At 34.3% G+C, this 21,132-nt stretch overlaps 1 protein-coding gene and 1 long non-coding RNA gene across 7 annotated transcripts; one reads left to right on the plus strand and one right to left on the minus strand.

The window, feature by feature from the left end:
* Positions 1 to 788: 788 nt before the first annotated feature.
* On the minus strand, positions 789 to 5,742 carry LOC125062306. The gene is made up of 3 exons (XR_007119235.1): positions 5,339 to 5,742; positions 2,849 to 5,255; positions 789 to 1,092 (listed from the first exon to the last, which is right to left on the minus strand). It is a non-coding gene; the product is annotated as an uncharacterized LOC125062306 (long non-coding RNA).
* LOC125062302 (ATP-dependent DNA/RNA helicase DHX36-like) lies at positions 2,470 to 17,982 on the plus strand. Of its 6 annotated transcripts, none has more exons than XM_047668122.1 (14): positions 2,470 to 2,507; positions 5,991 to 6,274; positions 6,344 to 7,978; positions 8,256 to 8,425; positions 8,717 to 8,879; positions 9,251 to 9,536; positions 10,028 to 10,487; positions 11,814 to 12,044; positions 13,004 to 13,182; positions 13,808 to 13,916; positions 14,935 to 15,150; positions 15,978 to 16,237; positions 17,015 to 17,198; positions 17,400 to 17,982. In XM_047668122.1, the coding sequence occupies exons 2-14, from the start codon at positions 6,110 to 6,112 to the stop codon at positions 17,488 to 17,490; spliced, it is 4,149 nt and encodes a 1,382-aa protein (XP_047524078.1). In that variant the 5' UTR covers positions 2,470 to 2,507; positions 5,991 to 6,109; the 3' UTR covers positions 17,491 to 17,982. The 6 variants fall into 6 exon arrangements, with proteins under 6 accessions (XP_047524078.1, XP_047524077.1, XP_047524076.1 ...); XM_047668121.1 differs by having other exon boundaries at positions 2,484 to 2,544; XM_047668120.1 differs by having other exon boundaries at positions 2,490 to 2,829.
* The last annotated feature ends 3,150 nt before the right edge of the window (positions 17,983 to 21,132 follow it).

Raw genomic sequence — 21,132 nt, forward strand, 5'->3', positions numbered from 1 at the left:
CCACTCATTAAACATGCATTATTTGTTAATTACATCTAAAGTAATAGTGCAAGTAATACTATGCATAAAGCAGATAGATGAAGCAATTTATTCAAATAAATGGATTTTAAATTGGCTAGGTAGCATATTATGTATGATATCCTGCTTTTCTTGGTTGAATGAGTATGTTGGTTTTGTTCTGTGTATGAGAAATAGCAACATGTATGTTTTTAAGTACAGCAGAAACTACTATGACTACATAAACCAACAATTCACCTAGAAATCTTTGTTTCATATCAGCCCAATACCACAATTTGATAGTATTTTAGGCCTTGAAATGCCTAAAAATACTTATTAGAAACCTAGCAGCATAGGTCGAATTATTCTTTTAATTACCTACTTAGTTTGCAATACCTCATCTACTGTCCAACAATGGTAAATATTAGAGAATTTTGAACAAACAAATATTTAAGCATTAAAATGCTGATTGCTAAATAGGCACATTATCATTTGTTATGTTTACAAGACATTAATCATTATTATTATTAAGAGTCAGTCAATAAATGATTATTCATATTTAAAAACACTATACTAATGTGACAAAATTGTGTACAAACACATTCCTTTTAGTGCACAATGTTGATCAATCAATGTATAAAAAAAAAAAAATATAGAGATAATGCTACCTAATAATAATATTTCTAAAACAACAGCAACAAACAATTATTTCAAATGCTGTGATCAAATGGGCTAACCTTATGAAATTACATTAGCAACCTTTTAAGCATAATAATTTACAAACACCAATGTAACGTTTAATTATATTGAAACAAGCACTGTTGGGTATAAATAATAAAACTATTTTTAGGCTTTGCCCACTGGTGAAATAACCTGTGGATGCGGTCTGTCTTTGCGTCCTACCCTTGGGGGCTTAAGGCCTAAGTGCTTTTCGTCGGAAGCTCCAGATTCAGTCACTGCCTCTGTTGCCGAAGTGGTCTGCAGGGCATGGCTTTATTCCATTTTCTGCGTTCTTGCTTTTCCTCGCGTCGAAAGCGAGAATACTTTAAGGCATGGGCGGAAGCGGTGAAATCTCGTGATGCCAATACCAGCGAACTAGAAAAAGCATAAAACTCAGTCTCCAGGTCCTTTACATTGCCAGATTTGGCGAGAGATTGTCCCAACTCCCGGGACGAGCCTTCTGGTATCTCGCCAAAGCTGTCCAAGGGAATTTTTGTCAGCCCGCCATCCCACCACTGCACAGGGAGGATGACTCGTTGGCCCACACTGCGAAGGAGAAAGCCGACCTTTTGGGCTATCTCTTCACGTCCAACTCGACTTTGGATGACCGAGGGAGATCACCACCGACCGTTACGCGGTGTGATTCTTCGATGGCGGAAATCACATTCCGGCTATGTGCGGTCCGCAAAGCACTTTCTTCGTTGGACATTCTTAAGTCGAGCGGGCCGGATGGTGACAAATGGGTGGAGCAAGTTGATTTTTTGGGCAACGTGGGACGGTACGGGGATATCATCATACTTAGATAGAATGTTTCAAATGACTGCCCACAAGCAGTCAAGAAGATTGTTATTAGGGTAAACTTCATTTTTGATGAGGGAAGGTGGGCTTACGGCACAGCCATTGGGTAAAGAGGAGGGTAAATGGGATGTAACGGAATAATTGCTGGAAGATACAATGGGATTAGACATAAAATTATTAGCATCTAAGCCCGACTTAAATACAACAGATATTCTATTACGTCCCACTCTCTTAACACCATCTTGAACAATGATGGGTACATTGTTTTTACTTAGAAGTGACCAAATTTAATTGGACAGATTGATGTATCAGCGGATGGGTCAGATTCAGGGCAAGAAACATGGACCAAAAAAGGGTCCTTGTCATTGACGTGGTATGACTTATGTGAGTCAGTGAGAGATGGATGGGAGTAGACCGGACATCAGTCATTGGTTTTTGGAACGTTCCACTAAAGCTTCTTTGACAATATCGAGTATACCTATACGTTTGACACCAGGTTGGGAAACACTGGGGGGGGATAAATCCATTTATTCCACCGGAGAAGAGGCCTTATCCGGAGGATCAGTGGGGTCTGGAGGGCGTTTCTCCATTATATCTTACTTCCAAAAATAGAACACGGTAAAGGGAAAAATATAACAAATAAATAAAAATAACTTACGTTATTAGTTGATATTAAATTAAACCAATAGGATAAGTCAGCTTATATTTATTAAACTACGAGAATAATGAAAAATACTAAATAATTATATCCAAAATACTTGTAAACACTTAAGTATACCCGAAACGACGGAATCATCTTATTTTATAATAATAAAGTAGGGGATTTGACGTTTGTTTACAATAATTGTTACGAGTCAAGCGATACCAGCGCTATTAGCGGCGAAGTTTGGCAGTTTTATTCTCCATTGAATATTGATCCATCATCCATTCCCAATAATTGTTATACTCGAAGTTTAGGGCGTGACCACTGACCAAATATAGCGCTATTTTTGGTAAAATTCCGGGCGCTTTATTGTGTGCAGGACGCAGGTGCATTTGCGTTAGGGATGATCGGTATTAGAAAAAAATTCACATCAATATCATAATCGAAAGCCTAAAATCGATGGTCGAATTTTTCTCATTTTTGCATTAATAATTGCTAAGGAGAGAAGCACGGGATTAGGGATATCGAACGTAGACGTACGCGTTTTTCGATTTAATTAAATTTTATTTTGTTTTAAGGATTTGGATCAGTACTTTAGTGTAGTTTATGTATACATATATATTTGTGATTTCTTAGTTTTATTTAATAGTGTAGTTAAGAAAAATTTATTGGTAAGTTTTTTTTACATACTTTTGCCTTATGGAGCCGCCTGATGATCCTTGGGGCAGAGAAGTCCCTGGGATGGGTTGTATAATAAAATTTTCCAATGACGAGTTGGGATGGAAACAGACGGATCCATAAAGTCTAGCAGTGGTGCTCGGAAACGAAGAGCCACTGCATAAACAACCCATTGTAATAGAAAGAGACGTAGTCGGAGACGACATGAGGGCAAGGAAATCAGACAAAACGAATGTCATTGCATTCCTTTACCTAATACCAATACCCAAATTAGCACTGCTCCCTTGTCCAATGAGTCGCAACTAAATTCCCCTAATCAATATAAAAAGCCAGAATCAGTAGCATGTTTAACATATCAGTCAAGTGATGCAGCACCATATGTTGTTAACATACAAAGAGCACAGCAAACTCCAAATGATAATATTTCAGTTCACCCTATTGATTTCGGTTGTTTCTGAAAAAGAAATTCTATACACAATTTTGTTAACGTAAGCTTAAAACGAATTGGTCGTAATAGACTGTACCAGGACGCCAATTCTTTCCTAAACAACCCTGCTTTACAATCAGTTGAGTATAAGGTTTCTATCCCAATATTTACTGTGACCCATATGGGTGTTGTAAGAGGCATACCTGCTGAGTGGTCAGATGAAGAAGTTATGGAAAATATTAATTTACCTGTTGGATGTGGTCCAATTTTAAAAGTGAGAAGAATGCGACGGTGTACCATTACTAGTAATGGCAGTGAGTTTAAGCCTTCTGAGACTGTGGTTCTTACATTTTCCCCACAATACAGTGTTACAATTGTTGTAGAAAGTGTTATGTAGATCAAAACCAGCGCTCTATTTTCAGTCACTTTTTCACAAGTAAAAGATGTTTAGAATTTGATCGCCAAAAAGCCATCAAAGAAACTGAAGCATCTAAAATTCATGCACCTATTTCAAAAATGTCTTATGCTGATGCCCTACTTTCTTCTGACAATGTAGGGGCTTCTACTATTTCTACTCCTCAAAATGAACAGCCTCATAAACAGTCTTTGAGTAACTCTTACAAAAAGACTGTTTTTCTTAAACCAAAATCTATTCCTAAACTATCCAAAGGTTACAACAGAAATACATAACAAGAATTAATTAAAGACTATGATATGCCCTCACCCAGAAATGGTTGTGGATTAAACTCAAACAACACTAATGAATTGACATTACAATCAATTGCAGATCTAATTACAATTCTCATCAACACTATATCACAGTCTAATATTATTCCACAGTCCAACGCTGCTCCTTAAACTGACACTATCGTTAACTTACCAAATTATATTAATAATGGACAAGCAAGCTAAAGCTTCGTCTAAGAAAAGTGATATTATTTATCTTATACAGGAGATTTCGTTAAAACCAGATGCTCCTTGTAGGTACTCAGGATATGCCTGTCTCCTTGAGGATCGTATTGATGGGTATCGAGGATATATATTACATGTTTCAATTTATATACCTCATCCAAGTTCTTCTATCTTTGTTGAAATTGACTCTATCATTTCTACTCTTCCTAAGCCTTATATCTTATTAGGCGATGTTAACAGTCAACATAGTTCTTGGGGCAGTTCAACAAATACTCTCATAATCTTTGCTTTCTCAACAATGGTTATGTGACCTGGCGGACCTCTCCCAATGAAGGCTCAAGTGTCCCTGATTTAAGCCTACTTATATTTTTATTTAATCCTACTTTAGCTTCCACTATCATGGTCTAAACTTTCTTCTTCATATGGTAGTGACCACTTTTCTCTACTTCTTAGATTTCCTTTTCATATTAATTTTGCATTTAGACATTTTCCTAGATTAAAACATCGACTTAATAATGCTGATTGGGATACCTTTAAATGCCGTATAGAACAAAAGATGACTTCCCTTCCTAATATCTCACATGGTTCAGAATCAATTTGTGCTGATGCATTAACTAAATTATTTATAGAGGTTGCTGTGTAACTTTTCCACTTAAAAATGGTGCTCTAGGTTTTATTCCATCTTCACCTTGGTGGGATCAAGAATGGATACAATTAAAAAAAGAAAGCAAGTTGAGCTCCAATATTGTGAGAATTGTACATCTGACAAATTTTGATCTGGTTACAGATGCTTTCAAGGCCACTAGTTTATTATTTAAAAAGAAAAAAGCAGATAGCTGGAAATCTTTTTGTCTCTCTATCTCCCCTAATGTCCGTCCTTCTGTGGTATGGCGTAATATTAGAAGATTCAGGTGTGCATTTACTGAAACGTATTCTCCCCGATTCATTAACTAATTAATTTTCATCATTCATTATCAGTTCCTATAATAATTGTGCCTTTGATGCTATTGAACCCCCGGTGACAATGGAATCCCATATTCCTTCATCTCTCATATAGGTAACCACACTCTTGAATATTTCCTGAAATTGATAAATACACTCATGTTAACCCGGTTCTATCCCTCCACGCTGGAAAAACCAGATCATTATACCAATTCTCAAACCTAATAAAAATCCCTCTAATGCAAATTCATTCCTATTCATTTTATCTTGTCTTGATAAAACTCTATGAACATTTAATGAAAACTTGTCTTGAATGGTTTGTAGAAAGCAATAAATTACTTTGTGACAGTTGGTCGGAAAGGTAGAGATGTTATGGATATAGGAATAAAATTATATCGGTTACGGATATGTATTTGGCCTCACTTCCTGCTTCTTTTCTTCGAAAATCTTGGACTGGATTCAGAGCAGTGTGTGTCCTGTCCCCGGTATAACCACTCCATGTTATTCGATCATCCTCATCCGTCTTCCAGTATCCGGTACCTACACCTGTTCCTGTTCTGCTTTCATCTTTAAATCATAATGTATATAAAAAATTATGTTTTATTTCTTACTGTAAATAATATTAAATTATAAGTACATATGTATATAAATCTAGTATTCTACATGATGAATTTTATTAATTCCGTTATGTTACGATATTTTTCGTGTAGCAACATCGATGTTTTTGCTTTCAATATCGATGATCATCGAGCATCCCTAATTCGCATTTCGCATTGATTGAGCATTCGTTGTTGTGTCTTGGCCACGCCCGTGTGTCGTTTGGTTATGCCCTAACATTTCACTAAATCTGTGCATTTAAATTAACAACCTCAGATTACTTAATCTAAGAAATACGTGTGGGGATGATTTAAATAAAAAAAATACACGCAAATCGCAATCAAAAAGTGTGTCCATGTTGTGTATTGCGTTTAGCTCAATTGTTAATATCGAAAATGTCTAATTCTCGTGGAAGTTGGTATAGTCCTGGTGGCAGACGTTTTCAAGGCAATAGAGGGCGGCTTACAAGTAGTCTACCACCACCACCTGATTTGAAAGGCAGAGCAATCGTTCGCTATTATAAAAACCTAAATAAAGAATATCAAAAAAAGAACGTAGTGGTAAGTTCAAAATTATAATCTTGCATTAACCTTATATTTATGTACTTAAATAATATTATTTTCTTTTAGATTAATCTCACAATTCCGTCTGCCATCATATCTGCTATAAATAAAAACTTAATGTTCATAGAAACTATCGCTAAAATGGAAAATATAGAATTGCCTTTCACAAATATTTTTGAATCTCTTATGAAACCAAAAACTGAATCAATTAAGAGGAAAGAAAGTCCTCATCCTGAAGAATATGATGTTGCTGATAAGAGATACAAAGAAGGTACTAATATTTCCCTTAAAAACGTTTTGGTACCCACTGATACATATGTGAATGAGAATGAAAAGATCTTACTTAATTTAAAAGCTGAGATAAATAATATAGTTAGGGATGAACCCAGTACATTAAGTACACTATATGATATACTTATTAAAACTGAACCGAGTTCATTAAGTACGCTAAATGATATACCTATTAAAACTGAACCGAGTTCAGTAAGTATGGCAGATTACATACCTATTAAAAGTGAATCCTGTTCATTCAGTACACCAAATAATAAACCAAGTGAACCCAGTTCATTAAGTACACTAAATGATATACTTATTAAAACTGAACCGAGTTCAGTAAGTATGCCAGATTACATACCTATTAACAGTGAATCCTGTTCATTAAGTACACCGAATAATAAACCTTTTAAAAGTGAATCCAGTTCATTAAGTACATTAAATGATATACCTATTAAAACTGAACCGAGTTCAGTAAGTATGGCAGATTACATGCCTATTAAAAGTGAATCCTGTTCATTAAGTGCACCAAATAATAAACCAAGTGAACCCAGTTCATTAAGTACACTAAATGATATACTTATTAAAACTGAACCGAGTTCAGTAAGTATGCCAGATTACATACCTATTAACAGTGAATCCTGTTCATTAAGTACACCGAATAATAAACCTTTTAAAAGTGAATCCAGTTCATTAAGTACATTAAATGATATACCTATTAAAACTGAACCGAGTTCAGTAAGTATGGCAGATTACATGCCTATTAAAAGTGAATCCTGTTCATTAAGTGCACCAAATAATAAACCAAGTGAACCCAGTTCATTAAGTACACTAAATGATATACTTATTAAAACTGAACCGAGTTCAGTAAGTATGCCAGATTACATACCTATTAACAGTGAATCCTGTTCATTAAGTACACCGAATAATAAACCTTTTAAAAGTGAACCCAGTTCATTAAGTACACTAAATGATATACTTATTAAAACTGAACCGAGTTCAGTAAGTATGTCAGATAACATACCTATTAAAGACGAACCCAGTTCATTAAGTATTCCTGATTGCATACCTTTTAAAAATGAAAATATAATGAATGATTGTTTAAACTCTGAAAGGATCCTAGGTATAAGAGTAAGACATTATAAATATGGATATCAAGATATAATTACTGGAACATTTGATGAGAAATTAGAAGAAGCTTTAGCTCAAGGTATTCAAATAACTTCTGACAATGATGTTGTTAGAAAATTAAACCATGATTACTATAAAGAGTACAATGAAATGGTAGGAAAGTTGTCTTATAATAAAATGTTACAATTTCGTGAAAACTTACCTGCTTACAAGAAAAAAGAAAATATATTAGATAATATTGATAAAAGTCAAGTACTAGTGATAAGTGGTGAAACTGGCTGTGGAAAATCTACACAGGTGAATATATATGTATATGTTGCTAAGCTTAGTCTCTGAGCTCTAAGCTCTGTTAAGTCAGTAATCAAACTTCAACCAAGTAGTCAAAGGTGTGATTTTTCATAGGTCTAAGTGTAATGCTCGTACTTGCCTGGAAAAACATTACAATCAGATAGCACCATCTGCAATAAAAAGTTTGGGATTTATCATTTTTAAATGAAATTTGCAAAAAACTAACTTATATGTATTTCATGAGAACTTAGTGTTAATATACTATAAAACTATTGTTTTTCTTCAGATTCCTCAACTTATTTTAGACAGAGCTATGAATAATATGACGGGGGCAAATGTAAGAATACTTGTCACTCAGCCAAGAAGAATTGCGGCATCGTCATTAGCTATGAGAGTTGCTAAAGAAAGAGCTGAAATGCTTGGAATTTCTGTAGGATATAGTGTCCGATTAGAAAAGTTAGTATTATAAATATCTGTGGTTGAGAAGCAGGACAAATACACCATTACATACACACAGTTTTTTGGGTGAACACTAAAAAGTTTTGACCATATAAAATTCACAACATTTTTATCTAGCCAAAATTCCTTTCACTTTACGTCATGCCAGCTCAAATAAAATAAATTATCGAAATCTATTTAAGACCGATTATTGTTAATAACATTAGCTAAAATCACTAAAAACAAATTAATTAAATAAAATTGGAATTAGCTTAAATGTAATAAAAAGTTATAATTTCTCTGTACCAGGGTAGAATCGAGACCTCGTGGTAGTATTATTTTCTGTACTACTGGAGTGCTATTAACTGAACTTGAGGTTAATCAAGCATTGTCAAACTATAGTCATATAATACTGGATGAGGTGCATGAACGGGATACTAATGTAGATTTGGCTATGGCTGTGCTAAAACAGGTATATTTATTAGAATTTAAAAATCTAGACTAATTTTTGCCTCTTTCTGTTAAATTGTTTGCTGTGATATAAGTGTAAGAGATAGCTGGCCGGTGACAGCAGGGTGACTGAGACTAAATAGTTTTCTCAAACCCCTCTGTTGAAGGAAACTAAATTTAATTGTGTAGTATAGTCCAGTTGTTAATCCATTTTTTCTGTATGTGAGAGATTGTAAACTATATACAAATAAGATTTCTATATATATTCTTATAAATTTAAAGCTTAAAGTATACAGTGACTAGACAACTATGGAAAGAGGTCTGGTCTATGTTACAGTTTCGCAGAGATTTTTTCGCAAAAAATGTATTTCATAGTCCAATTTAAAATTCCAGATACTAAAAAAACGAAAAGATCTAAAACTCATACTTATGAGTGCTACGTTGGATGCAGAAGCATTGTCCACGTATTTTGACAATTGTCCCGTAGTGTTCATAGAAGGGCTTGCTTATCCCGTCACAGATGTTTATTTAGAAGATATCCTAAAGCTAACTCACTACCAGATAAAGAAGGAAGTGCTAAAGAAACATAAAATGCAAAAGTGGAAAAAATTTGAAAAGAAGGTTCAATCGAGGGAGGCGAATGAATTGGAACAGTATATTAAACATAACGCTGAAATTGGTAAGTTTGTGTGGACAAAATTCAAATAATCCGTTTATGTTTGCGACAGGGGACTTAATAAATATATTAAAAGTATAAGTAAAATATACTAAAAGTGCAGGACAAGAACAAAAGCTACCTTTAATATAATTATATCAGATATCTCCTAATTAAATGGCTGTCTTTCTACACATTACTAAAAACAAATTAAAGCAAATTTTTGCAAAAACTTATTTCTATATAAGGTAATAATAAATACGTTCATCACAAAATATAATAACTTAATCGGAAATCATGTCCTTAAAAATAAAACGACATCTTTTGTACAAAAAATAATCTTATTAGGTTTCTTTTAGTGTTCTAATTATTTTTATGTAACATAAACAAAAAACACTATTACTAGATGTCGCTACGTACACCATTTTTCTAATAAAAACGACAGGTTAATCACAAACAAATTTACGCATTGTTTCTTCTTCCGTTCAGCATTCTAATTATAATTCTTTTATTAGGACCATGGCTGGAATCAATAAAAAACAATATACCACTCGATGTATACAAAACACTCAAAGACCCAGAAATTGAGGCATTCAATATAGACTTAATAGTTGTACTCCTAAAATACATATGCAATGGAGAGCCAGGCGCAATTCTTGTGTTCCTACCTGGGATTGGGGAAATAACTAAAGTAATGCGATGTATGGAATTAAGTGGGTTTTTTAACGAAAGACACGAAATTTATCCCTTACATTCAAAATTGGCAACTCTAGAACAGCATAAGATATTTATGCGGCCGCCGTTAGGTGTTCGTAAAATAATATTGGCCACGAACATCGCTGAAACGTCGATAACAATTGATGATATAGTATATGTTGTCGATTGTGGGAGGATTAAAGTGAGCGGTTTGAATGTTGAACAGAATATTTCTACGTTGAAAACTGAATGGGTGTCTAAAGCTAATTTACATCAGAGGTGAGGATTTTTCACTTTATAACACTAAACTTTTTTTATTTTTTTTAATGATTTTTAAAGTACATATTATTCATTTCTTTGGAATCCTAAAGTTTATTTAATTTTATTGATAAAAGATTGTCAACGCTGGGCACACTGATTGGTAAAAGAACCACAATATACAATTTTTAATGTGTACACTTATAGGCAAACATTACATACACGAAGAGATGAGAAAACTAAACAAAATTCGAGTTACTAGAAATAAAAGTCGGTAAATATTCCGTATCGCGGCACCTTAGCCGTTACGGCTTGCATAATACCTGTGCTTTGTTACAGCGGGTGGGGGCTGCTCTTCCTCCGCGCCTCCGATTTTTTATATCTAGGGGTAAGGCAGACAAGACCACGTGGATAGTGGGGTGCTCTGATTCGGTTTTGGGTACTTTTTTATTTTTCTTTTGGCAAAAGAGGTCATGCGCCATCATAACACTAGTTATAGTGCTGAGACTTCGTCGAATCGTATCTTCGGCTCGCTTATAATAATTAATAAATTAATATTATTTTTAAGTCTTACAATTTAATTACTTATATTAATGAAAATATTAATATATTTCCCAACAAACTTCCTTCTCTCGGTAATTTTGACTCGTAATGAAGTTTAATTTTAGTTTTGGTTTTTACGGTTATGCTTGAGGTTTTTTGTTCTTGTTAAAATAATCGACGTGTTTGTCTGTAAAATTTGGGACGTCATATTTTATTGTATATGTTTTATAAATACAAATATATATATTTAATATAATGAGTGATCCTACAAACTTACCCCAGGCTTCAGGGTCGCATGCCAGCTTATCAACGCAAGTTTCAAACATATTAACCAGTTTAAAATATCTTTAAGTCTTTAAAAAGTTATCTATATAAACACCTCATAACCATACCGCCGCAATTTGTACTAATCATATACTATATATATTTTTTTAAATTGTAAGTATCTTATTGTTATGCACTTTAGACCCTAGTGACTTTTAACTAAAAGCTAATTAACTAATTAAGCTAATTTAACTTATGTTTTATTTTGCTTTTGTAATTGTATAAGTTTTACATTTTTATCTGTATTTTTCGAAATTTAATTACGCACTTTACTCTTAGTATTAATTTTTCCTTACTAAGGTTGCCTAGAAGAGAAACCTTGTTAGCGATATCGTCCGTTGCCTCCTTAATAATTTTTGTTATCTGTTATCGAATATTATAATGCAACAGTGTTAATAAATAAATAGTTTTTTGCTGATCCTATTCAAATTAAAATGCATAATGATTATCTTAAATATCACGACTTAATACGATTTGCAGACGTGGTCGTGCAGGCCGTTGTCAACCTGGCATTTGCTATAGCCTGTTAACGTCATACCGTGCGCAAAAACTTGCCGATCGGCTTTTACCAGAGTTACAAAGGAGTAATTTATTAGAACCGGTGTTGATGGTGAAGAAATTGAGACTCGGTTTAGCCTATACGGCGTTACAGACGGTACCATCACCGCCCGCTGAGAAAACAGTGGAGTCTGCTGTGAGACACTTGCAGAAGTAAGATTTTTTTTTAATTGACGTATTTTTGAAGTGAAACTTCTTTAGGCGCATGAGGGTAAATTTTTTACGGATGAAACGCAATAATAATATTACGGTCACGAAGATGTGCAGCGTTTTTGTTGATGATAAGAGTGAGAAGGGCGAATTACCTTATATAAATTCTAATTTATATGTATAAATATTAATTGCTGTTCATTTGACTCGAGATTGACTGGACTGGCTTATATATGGTCTATAAATTGTCATAGTCGCAGAATAGAGACGGAACCGACAAATAGTAAACTTTACAGGGCAGCCATTTCAAAATAATACAATCATGTTAGTTTTTTGTCGTACATTTTTAATTCATATTCTGTTGTTATGAAAATTTGTATACAAGCAAACAAAAGGGTTTGTTTTAAAACAAAATAAAAATAATAACATTAAATTACACAGTTTTCTATAAAAATCACATGCTTCTATGAGTGTACCTATCAAATCCGTCACTTTACCAACTGATTAATTTAACGCATGAATTTTTTTTTAATGTAGCCGAAAATTTTGTCAATGTAGTATCCAAATATGATAAAAAGTGGATTTTATATTATAGTATCAGGTCCGATAGCTTTGTTCTGATTAAAAAATGTTGAATTGAGTATCGACTCAAATATAATATGTAGGTGATACGAAGTTCACCGTCCGGTGAACCGAGTCATCTAGTTCTTAATAAAATTATACAGGCGTCCCAAAACTATGGGACATCAAGAGAAAGTACCTGCCCTGTATATAGTATGTGGTAGTACTCACTACGACTGCTGAAAATCATTTCATAATTTGCGTCCACATCTGTCGAATATGCCGCGAATGTGCAGCTTGCGAGCTGCGGCATCTTCGCCAGATGGGGCCGCACCCTAACATTTTGTCTCGTCATGAAATTATAATCTTTAATTGTCATCGTTTGAACATGTGTTGTGTAGATGTGGTGCCCTGTACAAAACGGAGACCTTGACACCATTGGGTTGGCATTTAGCAAGACTTCCAGTTCACCCCGCAGCAGGAAAATTATTATTGTTCGGAGCTCTTTTCGGGTGTTTGGATAGAGCAGCGAGTGTTGCAGCAGTATGGAGCTACAAAGATCCATTTCTATTTGTTATGGGTAAACTTAAATTATATATTACTAGTAGACCGGCCAAGCGTTGCTGTGGCTAAGATTTTTGTTATATTACATAGTAGTAAACTATTCAAGAGAAACGGCAGGAGAACACCAATCCACCATGCTTTTTTGGTGGCTATGCCATTAAATTGTAGCTTATGTGAAACGTTGGTATTTATTTCTATAAGGATCAACACCTAGGTACGAATAAAGAGCCTTTTCTATCGATGGTATTTTAATTAAAAAAAAATAATAAAAGGACGCTTTTTGTGACGTAACTATAAAAGATAGAGACATGCTGTTGCGACATTTTTTATATTATTAATAGTTTTCGCAGCGCACGCGATTGAATGAAGTATTTTGTTTATTTTTTTACACCTTGGGTTAGATTATTCAAGTTTTAGTAAGCATCCCAATTTTTTTAGAAAATGAAACATTTTCACAAAGAATTTTTGAAATCGGTTTAGTAGTTTCGGAGCCTATTCATTTCAAACAAAATATATAGACTAACAATTTTTATTTCAAAAAACCCATTTTTATCGTATTGAGATGTATCTGTTTTGTTTCCCAAATAAATAAATAACTATTCACTAACATTTCCGAGTTGAAAAAATCTTTAATTTTTAAGGCAAAGAATTCGAAATTAAGGCTGTAAAGCGAAGGTTTGCGATGGGTGAGCCTAGTGACCACGTGGCGATGTCTGAAGCGATTATGCAATGGGAAAGTTGTTCATACAGGTATATTTTCAAATACGACGATTTTATGGCACAAAGCGCAACTAATGTTTTCCTTCGCCGTACCTACGCACATATAAAAAATTGTGCACAGACGTATCTAGAACACACAACCTTAGAGTTGGAAACACACTTAAACCGCTGGGCTGGGCTAAAGAATAATCTCTAATAAAAAAAAAATCAATGGCGCTACAACCTTTTAGGGTTTGGGCCTCAGATTTCTGTATCTGTTTCATGATGTTTTCCTTCACCGTTCGAGCGAATGTTAAATTCTCACATAGAAAGTCCATAAGTGCACAGCCGGGAATTGAACCTACGACCTCAGGGATGAGTCGCACGCTGAAGCCACTAGGCCAACAATCTCTAAATCTAATCCCTAATACACAATCAAAAATAGAGCGTACCTATTCTTGCAACGATGTGTAAATAAATATTGCCGTAGCATATTTCGAAGAACAGGACACACAAAACTGCATATTTTTCATAGAACAATAAATGTTAGTATAGGTCGGTTATCGAAAGCTGGCGGGTTCACAGTACTCACACTAATGCAATTTCACATACAGTATGTTTCAAAATATGATTTTTTTGCCATGCTATACATTTTAGCGAGATTGCCCTGGTAATGTTTGAAAAAAGATCAACATGTATAAAATAATAATAATATAAAACAGTAAAGATCAACATAAATAGTAGCAAAAGAAAAAACAATAACTGTCTCTTTTATACTCATAAGCTTGACCGAGCGCGAGAGAGACGGACAGTCTTTTCGTGATGTATTTGTGATTGTATTTCAGTTGTATCACGCCTCGCGCTTATTCACAGACACTACACAAGCACAAAGTGTAAATGTGTTGAAGCCGCCAGCTTTAGATAACATACCTATAAATACCGCCCATGGACAGTCAATACCAGAGGTCTTTTCTTGAAGAACCTTGTTTTCTATCTCATTTTCACTATTACTGTAAAGGCTCAATTAAAAAACTTTACTTTTGTCATAGTTTTTAATATATGTTATTAGAGATCGTCGTTCGTTCGCCTACGATCATTTCCTTTCAAACAACACATTGGAACTGCTGGTTGATATGAAGAAACAGCTGGGAGAAAATCTCACGCAAATGGGATTTCTTTCAAGTAGTGACCTACATGCTCAATGGGAGAACAGGAATTGGAATAATATGAGCCTTTTCAAAGCAATTGTGGCTGCAGCGTTGTACCCCAATGTAGCACAAGTTCGGTGAGTCGACTAGACAATTATTACATTTGTTTGTTTTATTTATAGAGGCCGTTCTAAGGACGCTTTCTTACGTTAAATATCCTGTTTAGTAAATTTGGTTAGTTTTGAATTACTTATTAGTTAGGTTAGATCATTTTGTTTAACCGTGTCTTTGTCCAGAGGTAATTTATAAAAAAAAATTGAAATGTGTTAATTAGTGATTTTAGAACTAAACATTGTAAGTCTTGCTTAATAGAGACTGAGTAGTGTTAGACACTTTCTTCTGTTAAATATTTAGTAAATTAAGTTAGACCTAGTTTTTCTTAGGGAGCACTCAAGTATTACGTAACGTATTTTGGGGGGGGTCCTTTTGTAAAACGTTACGATGCGGGGCGGGGATTAAATTACGCGTTATTGTTAATATTTTTTTCGACTTACACCATATAATAGTAACTAAAGAGTCATTAGGTGGTCACGAAACGTTTTACTATACTATTATACTTGGGTACTGAAAAACGTTACGGCGAGTAACATGGGGGGGTCAATAAGACGATTGCCGCACCTTTATTTGTATTTTTTATAGGATTTTCAGGCTAGTGTGTGTATTAAAAAATAATTTCAAAGAATTAACTTCAGATACCTTTCATCAATATTTACGTACCTACCTTTTATAAATGGGTACATCAATACCCATGTCAAAAACTAACCGATTTTGTCGAAACAAAACATAGCACAGCCCTGAGTGAAGTTTATCTTCTCAACAAGATACAACCATTAACTTTTACAGTGTTCCCCATCATTAATGAGAGAGTATAGTGAATATGGAATAATCAAAATTATATTTACAGTTGGCGCAATTTAAAAAGCGTCAAAAAACATACATCCATTAAGGCAGTTTGCCCTGTAGATGGCAAAGTCAGGATCCACAAAAGTAGCGTTATGACTTGTTTACATGGTACGCAAAGGCGCGAAGGAATTTGCAATAACCCCGGGGCTAACTGGTTGGTTTATTGGCTAAAGCAAAGAATGTCTGACCTTTTCCTTATTGATGTCAACCTGGTATATACACTGCCGCTTTTATTCTTTGGAGAATTTAGTGTTAAAGAAGGTAATTGTATTTATTGCCTTTCTTAATTTAACTGAAAAAAATTGTGAAGTATTAATAACTGCATAACCGAGGCAGCAATACGCGTTGCTCACTTGGTATTTATAAGCGTAAATCGTCGTACGCATCATCATGGGACGTCAAGCCATACCTAATACAAAATACCACCCGTTTCACCTCGACGTCCGTCGTTCCACAACTGAGCGTTTTTAAGGCATTTTTTGCCACGCACCACCACTATGTGGAACCAGTTGCCCACTGAACTATTGCCGAATCAATTCGACTTAGAGTTCTTCAAGAAAAGAGCGTAGTAATTTTTAAAAGGCTGGCAACGCACTTGCGAGCCCTCGGACATTGAGTGACCATGGGTGGCGATATTACTCACTACTACTACTACTCACTGTGACTACTTCAAACAAGTTACGTACTGTCTACTAACAAAAAAAGTAACAAACGGACAGGAGCCTCATCTGATGTTGAGTGATACCGCCGCAATACCGCTCGCAATTGCGTTGCCGGCCTTTTAAAATTTGGTACGCTCTTTTCTTTTGAAGGACCCTAAATCGAATTGGTTCGGAAATACTTCAGCTGGTTCCAAATGGTGGTGGTGCATGGCAAAAATTGTCTTAAAAAAACGCTCAGTTGTGGGACGACGGACGGGTAAGTGATAAATTTCGTATTCTGCCTCGACGTCCAATGATGAAAATAATTTACACTCCACCCAATGTTTTTTGACGTCTATTATTTAAAAAAAAAATGTTTATATTATATTGTTTTTAGATCTTGAAAATCCAGAGGATTGCTTAATGTCTATAACTAAAACTATAAACGTACGATGCAACAAAAATTCGGCAAACACAATACTGAAGTTGAGAATTCTACTCGACAAAGTACTGGCGAACAAAGTTACGAAAACATGCCCACATTCTGTGAAACAGAGCCAATTCGAAGACGTGGTTTTAAAGTATGTTTTTATGTGATTATTGTGGTATATAAGTTTTTGTGTAATAGGGTTATACACGTTCAATCCGTTGGTTCGTGTTATAACATAGCCAATGCCAGATTTAGAGGTCTGGAAGCCTCGGGGCAACAAAGGAGTGGAGTAGACTTATTTTTTTTATACACCGTAACAGAATTTATATTGTCTGATATAAATTTGTTTCAGAACCGTGATTGAACTTATTACAGCGGAAGATGAACAAGCTGATTACATCGAAGATGATGTATCAGGAGCATCAGACGATAACGGGCGTTAATTTATTTATATTAAAACTTTTTAAGATTAAATCTATTCTAAAAATGTGTAATCCTTAAAATTAAGTAAAACGTCGTTAATGATGTATCTTTAATCAATCATGATGTATCTTTAATCAATGATGATGTATCTTTAATCTATAAAATGATGATGTATCTTTAATCTCTAAAACGATGATGTATCTTTAATCAATGATAATGTATCTCTAAAATGATGTCTCTAAATCTAGTCTAATAATGTGTAATCCTTAAAATTAAGTAAAACGTCGTTAATGATGTATCTTTAATCTATAAAATGATGATGTATCTTTAATCTCTAAAATTATGATGTATCTTTAATCTCTAAAATTATGATGTATTTTTAATATTAAAATCTATAAGTTATACCGTTAGTATCGATCATTACACTACAAACGATCGTCTAGTCATAATAATTAAGATTGATATTGTCAACTGCTATCATAAATCAATTAAATAAAAATACATATAATCGAGTTCATTTTGTTTTATTTCACATATATCATAATCGCCAGTGTATTTTAAAACCCTTTAAGATATTTGAAGCAACATGTGTACGCGCTGCAACAGTGCTCAATCTAAAATCTAAATAACCAAATATAACATATTTTATCACAAACAGTACAACTTTATTGATACAACACTCTTTTAACTGTTGATTTTTAAATAAAAAAATAAAATATGTTTATTATGGAAGATAAGATACAGGTATCACTTATTTCACGTCAATCAATTTGAATCTGTAGGCATCCCTACTCATCGGCAAAGTAGACAGCAGTATGGTTTTACAAGAGGTCGTTCCACAGCAGATGCAGGCATTTAATTAATTTCCGAGATTTTAAATGCTTGGGAAAATTCTCATGATGCCATTAAAGTTTTTTGCGATTTATCAAAGGCTGTGTCCATCACGAAATCCAAGTCAAAAAACTTCAACACTATGGCATTGGCGAAAAAGCGCTAAATCTTATGGAACCTTACCTTACCTGAGCGATAGAATTCAAAATGTAAATGTAGCTACATCACAGGGATCCTCTGTTACTATGGGAGTACCGCAAGGCTCAATACTTGGGCCCTTCTTATTCCTCGTCTATATAAATGACCTACCATTTCTTGTAAAGGAGCTTCACGAGATAGTACTGTTGCTGATGACACTTCGCTTTTATTAAAGTGAAACGACGAAATCCATCACTTGAAAATGTAAACAGTGCCAACTCCAGTGTAGTTCACTGGTTTAATACAAATAATCAATTGAACTTTTATTTGAATATTAATTAATTATAAGAACAGAATAAAATGAAAACCAATAAATGTGTTTCCGCGGCGAAGGATGATACCGAACTAACTTCGTATTTTAATTATTGTTTCACGTCTCGGTGGGAAATGCTGACTAGACAAAAGATATTAGTGTGTCAGCCAGATAGGGTACAAGGCTATGATATAACAGAACGTTGAGTAAGACAAAAACTTGGCGATTAAAAAGAGTGGCGGAGAGTTTATTGCCAGTTGCCTCTTCCGTTCGCCCTTGATTTGAGAACTGGCAATAAATTAAATATAATAAATTAAAAAAAAAGAAATATACATATTTAATGTACATTAAATATGTATATTTCTTTTTTTTTGACGTTCATAAGTGTACATTGTGTTACCTACAAATTACATACGGTACCCTAAACAACATCGCTGACATCGCGGCACGTGTATGGTCAACGTGCCGGCTTCGAGGAATTGCTTTGCTGATACAGCATTTACCGCAATTTAACATTTTAATTAAATAAAATACGTTTGTTCATTCCGATTTTATCTAGCATCGATAACGGATGTAGTTTTGTAATTTAATTATAAGTTTATTAATAAATACTTAGCTAATTATTGGTTTTTTTGTTTGGGAGTCCGGGCTGTCGAATTCGTAATTGGCGCAGTCGGTAGGATACTTTCGGGGCTACTACGATCGTTATAAAGAAGATTTCCGGGGTCTAGATTCGACACCGCGCGAGGTCGTTCTAGCTGTCGCTCTTAAGCGTTCACCGAAATATCAAAGAACATTTGGAAGCAGCCGGGGCGTACTCAAACTTCAGTGCAACTCAAAGAAAACCAGGGAAGTCGACGAGTTATGTGAGTACATTGAATTATTTTTCCATCAGTGTTGCTTTCTCCTCGTCACAATTTTCCGTCCTATGAAAAATAGTCCTGTGTCCTCCAGGCATAAAATTCGTAGGGATAGCTTAGTAGACTTGAATCGTCAATTAAGTGAAGGCTTGAATCGCCCTCCAGTAGATTTAAATAATTTTCCTGAGAGCTCGAATTGCCCTCAAAGTTTAGACAGTAGGTTGAATTTAAGTTTTAGTAATTTAAATTATAAAATGGATCCTGATACAGTATATAAGGCTCTCCGCCCAGTCCCTGAATTTGACGGGAACCCACATATTCTTACTAGATTTATTAGAATTTGTGATCAGTTATGTACTTGCAGCAGCGAAATAATTAAGCAACAGATCTGAGGAATCCATTATTGTCATCAACACGACACAACTCACACCAACAATTTACACAGCCCAAATTTCCTCCTATGAACAATAACTTTAATCCTCCTAAATTTTTACCTGGACCTAGCTGGCATAAACCTAATTTTAATCCCCAATTTAATAGTCATCAGTGCATGCCTATGCAACCAACGCGTACTCAGCAAATTTTCCGAGCACCATTGCCTAATAATAACAGTGGTTTTAGGATACCTAACAGGAACCCTCTACAAAATAATTCTGAAGCCTATGAGTGGGGTGAGTCATTTTGTGACAAAACCTTTACCACCTAGAATTCCCGGTCATGATTGGCAAAAATTTTGCAATCCTCCTCCATCTAATTACTTTAAGTTTAGAGAAGTTAATTTTAATGAATTTAATGATTATAATGATTATCAATACGACAATGATTATGTTGACTATAATTATTGTAATACTGACTATGACTATAATGACTATTATGGACAATACTCTTATTGTGACTCTGATAATAATCAGTACTATGAACAACAAGACTTACCACCAATAGAGGATACTCGCTATGATAATAATATGCTAGACATTTCAAAGGTAGGAAGAGTCAGGATTTTCAACAGAGCCATCGAAAATCCCTACCAGAATAGAATTAAATATACAGTCGAAAAAATAATTACCTTATATCAAAATTAACAATCCACCTTTAAAACTTCTTATTGATACAGGAGCAAACCAATCATTCATAAGCCCTGAAGCAGTAGATAAGTATTTCAGTAATATTCATAAAATGTACGATCCTTTTGAAGTTACAAATTCTACATTAACTAGCGTTCATGAACATTCAATATCAATTCCTAGTTTTCCTGAATTTAATGACTTTAAAAATATTAAACTGTTTATCTATAAATTTCATAATTATTTTGATGGGTTAATAGGATTAGATTTATTAGAAAACTGTCGAATTGATTTTAAAGATGATATACTAATCACTGACAATGCAAAAATCCCTCTATTGCGTTATAAATGTAAAAAATACACAGAACAAATAATACCAGCGAAATGATCTCGTTTAGTTGGTATACCGATACATCATGACGATGGTGACGTGTTTATACCAGAACAAATAATAAG

The sequence above is a fragment of the Pieris napi genome, chromosome Z, assembly GCF_905475465.1.
Source record: "Pieris napi chromosome Z, ilPieNapi1.2, whole genome shotgun sequence".
Taxonomy (NCBI): domain Eukaryota; kingdom Metazoa; phylum Arthropoda; class Insecta; order Lepidoptera; family Pieridae; genus Pieris; species Pieris napi.

Bases quoted from the DNA above. Each gene is read 5' to 3' on its own strand.
- LOC125062302 (XM_047668122.1), top strand. From the start codon at position 6,110: ATGTCTAATTCTCGTGGAAGTTGGTATAGTCCTGGTGGCAGACGTTTT. The intron at 8,880-9,250 runs GTATATTTATTA...TTAAAATTCCAG, and splicing joins CTATGGCTGTGCTAAAACAG to ATACTAAAAAAACGAAAAGA. The intron at 9,537-10,027 runs GTAAGTTTGTGT...TTCTTTTATTAG, and splicing joins TAAACATAACGCTGAAATTG to GACCATGGCTGGAATCAATA.